This window comes from Acomys russatus, chromosome 29 (assembly GCF_903995435.1).
Source record: "Acomys russatus chromosome 29, mAcoRus1.1, whole genome shotgun sequence".
In the NCBI taxonomy this organism is placed as follows: domain Eukaryota; kingdom Metazoa; phylum Chordata; class Mammalia; order Rodentia; family Muridae; genus Acomys; species Acomys russatus.
This window is the reverse complement of record NC_067165.1, coordinates 40,597,504-40,603,737: the sequence shown is the minus strand read 5'-3', so window position 1 is coordinate 40,603,737 and position 6,234 is coordinate 40,597,504. Positions and strand designations below refer to the sequence as shown.

The 6,234-nt window shown below is 46.0% G+C and overlaps 1 protein-coding gene across 1 annotated transcript in view; it reads left to right on the top strand.

Annotated features, from left to right (window-relative positions):
- Positions 1 to 3,401: 3,401 nt before the first annotated feature.
- Ube4b (ubiquitination factor E4B) overlaps positions 3,402 to 6,234 on the top strand; it is a 102,757-nt gene continuing 99,924 nt past the window's right edge. The window contains exon 1 of the mRNA XM_051172192.1: positions 3,402 to 4,153. Coding sequence (XP_051028149.1) covers positions 4,130 to 4,153 — 24 coding nt within the window. The 5' untranslated portion in view covers positions 3,402 to 4,129. The remainder of the gene's footprint in view (positions 4,154 to 6,234) is intronic.

The window sequence follows — 6,234 nt, the reverse complement described above, 5'->3', positions numbered from 1 at the left end:
TCACCTGATTGTTTAAGTAGAATGGCACCCACTCTGTCTGATTGGCCTCTTGGGCCTCTAGATGTGGTTGGTACCTTACAAATCGCAGCTTTCAGATTCATGATGTCAGCCTTGGTATTGACACACCGTGGTGCACATTTGTTAAAAGAAGAAGAAAAGGCTAAAACGACCTCATGGTATATGGGTTCTTTTGGTCTTGTAAGGATCCGTTCCTTTAAAATAATGGTCTTAAGCCGGGCGTGGTGGCGCACGCCTTTAATCCCAGCACTCGGGAGGCAGAGGCAGGCGAATCGCTGTGAGTTCAAGGCCAGCCTGGTCTACAAAGTGAGTCCAGGATGGCCAAGGCTATACAGAGAGACCCTGTCTCGAAAAACCAAAAAAAAAAAAAAAAAAAAAAAAGGTCTTAGAATATAGTTGTATCTGAAATTAATGTATTAAATTATTCTAAAAAACAAACAAACAAAAACAAAAAAACCAAACCACCACCACCAACAAACCCAACAACCAAATCAACCAAACTAAAACCTAAAAGCTCAAAGCTAAAAGCCCCCAAAACCAAAAGCCTAAGGCCAAAAGCTTGCTAACTCAGCTTATGGTCTAGGAGGAAAAGGCCTGCTAATTCACAGGAGAGCTCAAGAAGAAAAAGCCAAATCTCAAAGTCCCTCCTTTGTAGGAGAGATAAAGATGTTGTTGTTTTGATCCCAAGTTTAGGAAGGGGAACAGATTTGTCAGAGAGCAGGTGATGTTTATTCAATTAGAAGTCAAACCACTTAGTTGGGGGGCTTGGTTGTTGCCAGCTGAAAAACATCCTAGTACAGACTCTAAGAGGACATGTATGTATGAGCCCAAAGCAGGGGCCTGCGCTTTTTGGGGGACTTAGTATTGTTTAGCTGTTCATCACTTGCCGCTCCGGCTTCTGGTTGCTCCAGGTTCCAGCAGCTGAAATCCTGCTGAATACCCTGGGAGAATCATTCCTAGGACTGATATCCATAAGGTTTCATTCCTTAATCTCCCTTCCTTCTTGTTTAGGGTAGTTGGGTTGTAAGGGAGGTATATTCATTTAATAAGTTCATAATAAAGTATACTTGTTAAGGAAATTGAGCCTACACTCCTTTCTTTCTTTTTTATTATTTATTATTATTATTTTTTTATTTTTATATTTTGGTCTTCTTAAGACAGGGTTTCTCTGTGTAGCCTTGGCTGTCGTAGACACTGTAGACCAGGCTGGCCTCTAATTCACAGCAAACCACCTGCCTCTTCCTCCCAAGTGCTGGGAATAAAGGTGTGTGCCACCCCTCCCGGCTCAAAGTCCCTCCATTCTATTTAACCCCTGTCAGCTGGTTTCTTGCTCTGGCTCTTGACCTAGGGTTAACTTCATTAAGTCCTATGTATAGAAAGCTCTTGGATTAAAGGTGTGTGCTAGGGCTGAGCCACACCATGGTCACCTGTTTACAACAAAGTTCTTGGATTAAAGAGTCTCCTCTGGCCTCCACAGACCTGTACACACACATACATACAGGAACATACATACATACACATGTATGATAAGTGAGTTAATGCACTAAAGAGGAAAAGGCATTTAGTGTAAAACCTACATACTAAGAAGGGATAAACCATGTAAAGTCCAAAGGGAGGGGGCTGGAGAGGTGGCTCAGCGGTTAAGAGCAGTGACTGCTCTTCCAGAGGTCCTGAGTTCAATTCCTAGCAACCACATGGTGGCTCACAACTATCTGTAATGTGATCTGATGCCCTCTTCTGCCCTATAGGGGTACATGCAGGTAGAACACTGTATGCATTAAAAAAAAAAAAAAAAAAAAAAAAAAAAAAAAGTCCAAAGGGAGAGTCTTCCAAAGGAGACACCAACTGCAAGGCCTCAAGGAGGGAACACTATCTGAAGTATGGAAGGCAGTGGAATTAGAGAACTGCAAGAGAAGTTACAGGATATTGGATTCATCTGATGTGAAATGTGCAGAATAGGTACATGTTTGGAGACAGAAGGCAGCTTAGCTATAGGAGGTGATGGTAGGTGAGGAGGGACAGTGAATGTGTTTGAGGGTTCCTTTCTTGGGTGACTAAAATGTTCTGAAATTAGACAGCAATGATGTTAAGTAACTCTTAACTATCCTAAAGCCACTGTACACTTTAAATGTGTGATTTAATCTGAGGTTACACAGCAATTATGATGTTTTGAAAAAGACAATGTAATTAACATCAGTGTGACTAGGGGTCCAACATAACTTACACAGAATTCCTTTCCTGGAAAGTAGAATGCCCTCCTGAAAAGCCTGCGGCAATTTAATCTTACTCACAAATTCTTTGCATATCTAGTAGTCATGTTCCCATTTTTAGCATGTAGCAAACAAACTGTAACTATTTTAGTCACTTCTCGGCCTTTTGGCTAGGACCAAATGTAACTCTTTTAAAACTAGAGTGGACCATTTAAGATTATGGGGTATTCTTGGGAGGCAGAGGTAGGCAAGTCTGAGTTCAAGGCCAGCTGCATTTACATAGCTAGTTCTAGGCTAGTGAGACCCTGTTTCAAATACATACATACATACATACATGAATGTTACAGTTCCATAGTCTGTGGTGATGTTACACCCCAGCATTCAGGCAGGAAGATTTCCCATTTGGGGCTGTCTGACAAACCTAGCCAGATTCTGTCTCAAGTACAATTAAGAACAAGAAGATTATGGCTTTTCTAAGCCATTCAATATATACTTGTGGCAAAATCTGGACTCTCATTGTGCTGTTACTTTGCTCAATTAAGATTTATATATTAGGCCGGGCGTAGTGGCGCACATCTTTTATCCCTGCACTCGGGAGGCAGAGGCAGGCGGATCGCTCTGAGTTCGAGGCCAGTCTGGTCTACAAAGCGAGTCTAGGACAGCCAAGGCTACACAGAGAAACCCTGTCTCGAAAAACCAAAAAAAAAAAAACCAAAAAAAAAAAAAAAGAAAGAAAGAAAGCACACGTTTCCCAGATTTCTCTCTTCTCCTAGTGTCGGTGGCTGGATTGCAGCATCCTGGAGGATATCCACGTCACTAGATAGCAGAAGCCACCTGGGAACAAACCAGCATTGCAGAAACCTTAGGCGCTCATGAGCGCCCTGGCAGGGAGATCTCCCATCCGGCTCATCCTACTCTCAGCTATCCTACCTGGGCCCCGCCCACCGCGCCCCTCGCCTCCGCGCGGTCTCCATGGTGACGGCCCGCCCCGCCTCCTTCTCTTCTTAGCTTAGCAGCCCCTCTCTCCCCTCCCCCCGCGCCTGGCGCCACTGAGGGGAGAGGGGGGTGGGGCAGGGGGGCGGGGACAGGATGCTGGCGAAGAGGAAATCGGCGGCGCGACGCCCGCTGCTAATTGGCTGCCGCGTCCGGGAGCCAGAAGCCCCGCCTCCCCAGCGAGGGTCACGTGATCCCTTTCAAAGATGGCCGCCCTGTTGTTTTGATGAATAATACTTGGTGGGGCGAGGGGGTAAGAGTAGGCTCGGAGGGGTAGGAGGGTTTTACGCGTACAGCGAGAGCTTCGCCTGTCCCATCCCTCCCCTCCCCCGCTACCAGGGTTCTTGCGTGGAGGCGGGGCGAGCCTGGCCTGCTTTTAGAGGGGAGGGGCTTCCCGGTACGGTGCTGGGCTCTCTCCGAGCTGCTGTAGGGTCGCCGCGCCTCGGGGGCATCCAGTGTGCAGCAGAGCCGTTCCCGCCAGGGGCCAGGGGTGGGACCCGGAGCACCGTCTGCGGGAGAAAAACGCAGCTTGCCGCGTCACCGCCACGAAGACACGGCGCGCAGCGGGCACGAGCCGAGCTGGAGACCGCGCAGCCCGCTCTGGGTAACCTGGGAAAGCTGAGGGGAGTCAGTGGCGCCCGGAGAGGACCCCGTAGCAGCGGCGGTGGCCAGAGGAGGCAGCTCAGGGCGCTTGCAGCTGGAGGAGGCTGGGGCGATCCGAGCGACCGAAGCCAAGGCGATTCAGTGCCTCGTGTTCTTAGTTTTTAACCTCTGACTATGCAATTCTGAAACCTCCCCCACTGGGGGGCCAGACAGCCCGATAGATACCTTCCACTCTCCTTTGCTTCCGCCCTGGTCTCAAGAACTGAAGGATCTCTCTAACGCCTTTCACCATTAAGAGGAAAACGATGGAGGAGCTGAGCGCTGATGAGGTGAGGAGGCTGGGGCGTGGGGAGGAGGGGGGGGCACCTTGAAAGGATTACTTGGCAACTCTTTGGCGCTTTGGACGGGGACGATTTTGCGCTAGTGGTGTCGGCTTTGGGGATTGGCATTTTCAAAATTAATGAAATATTATGAAAGTAGTCATTATCACCAGGTTGGTTATATTGTAAGAAGCCTTTGCTCCACTTTGGGCTATGGCCTCCCGGGTGTGTTTAGTCAATCACTAAAATTCCCCAGGGATAGAGAGTGCAAGACCCCGGAGAGGGTTTCTTCTTTTATTCTCCTTTATTCTCTTGCCTTGTTTCTTCATTCGGATCTCTGCTTGGTTTTTTTTCTCTTTTTAAGGTCTGAAGATGAGGAGAGCATCTTGAAGATGTTCAGTCTTTTAAAAAGCGTGTTCAAGAAAGAGGGGCAAGATTTAGATCATGGCATATTGTGGGCGCCCGTGTCCAGGTGTTTTAAAGAACAGTTTTACATAAAATCATTGAAAAGGAAGTGTTTGAAATCCCAGATACATGTAGCCATCATGTAGCCATCGCATTGTATAAATTAACCAAAAGTACCTTTGTGATTGAGAGGTAGTTACAGATTCCTTGATAATTAAACTCTATATTCTTAACAGTGTAAAACTGTAGGAATTTAACAGACTACTAATGACTTCTGGTATTGTATTGTATTTTACTTTATTTATGATCCCCTCCCCCTTAAACTTGGGTTGGCCTGTGTGGGACTGTCAGAAAAGCAATGGCAGTTAGAGAACAAGGAATTTCCCGTGGCTCAATGGACTTTACCCTGTCTTTTTACCAACTGAAAGCATTCTTGTCAAGACCCCTCTGGCTTAGTTTCTTCCACTGCTTCTCCTGCAGTATTACGAAAGTAGGCATCTGTCGTCAGGTCGTTGGAAGAGGCCCCTGCTCCACTTTTGGCGATGGTCTGTTTAGTCATTAACATCCTCCAGAGATGGAGCGTGCACATGGGTGGGTGAAGGGTCAGGTAGGAAAAGTTTGTGGCTTGGGATACTTTTGTTGGTAAGTCAGGACTGTTCATTTTATGTCAACTAACTTGGTTTTCCTCAGCTACAGCAGGAGTGTATTTTATATCAGAAAAAGTCCTGAGCAGTTTTAGGAAACGTCAGGAGATTAACTAAGAAACATTTGGTTTTATGTAGTTTTTAAAAAGTACCTTTCTGCCGGGCGTGGTGGCGCACACCTTTAATCCCAGCACTCGGGAGGCAGAGGCAGGCGGATCTCTGAGAGTTCGAGGCCAACCTGATCTACAAAGCTAGTCCAGGACAGCCAAGGCTACACAGAGAAACTCTGTCTTGAAAAACAAACACAAAACAAACAAACAAACAAAAAAGTACCCTTCTATTTTTCTTTAATTCTAAAGAGACACAGTCTGTGTTTTTAAGTAGTCCTTTACTTCCAAAAAGCACCTTTTTCCTTGTGATTTGTAAATAGTTCTGGTTTAGAGGCCTTTACAGATTTGAGTGTTTACTAATTTTTTTTTCCAAACCAATAAAGTGTCTAGACTGGTCAAAGATACTGTATAATCTGGAAGGTAGTTTTCAATTTTGCTCAATTCTTGACATGGTGTAACTCTTTTAGTGATCATGAAAGGAACACATATATATAACCTTTGTGGAAGAAACAGAGGAAAGTTTTTTTCAAGGTCAACCGAGCACTAAAGCATATATGAAAAATTTAATCCCAACACTCAGAGAGGCAAGGCAGGCGGATCTCTGAGTTGGAGGCCAGCCTGATTTACAAAGCCAGTCTAGAACAGCGACGGCTATACAGAGAAGCCCTGTCTGGGGGGTGGGGTAGGAAGAAAAATTAAATTCACTAACACAGGATTAGTATAAAGGTATTGTCAACCAATTAGTTGGCTTGACTACAAAGACATTACAATTACTGGTCATTTTTTCTCATTAAAAGCTAGAACAAGCCGGGTGTGGTGGCGCACGTCTTTAATCCCAGCACTTGGGAGGCAGAGGCAGGCGGATTGCTGTGAGTTCGAGGCCAGCCTGGTCTACAAAGTGAGTCCAGGATGGCCGAGGCTACACAGAGAA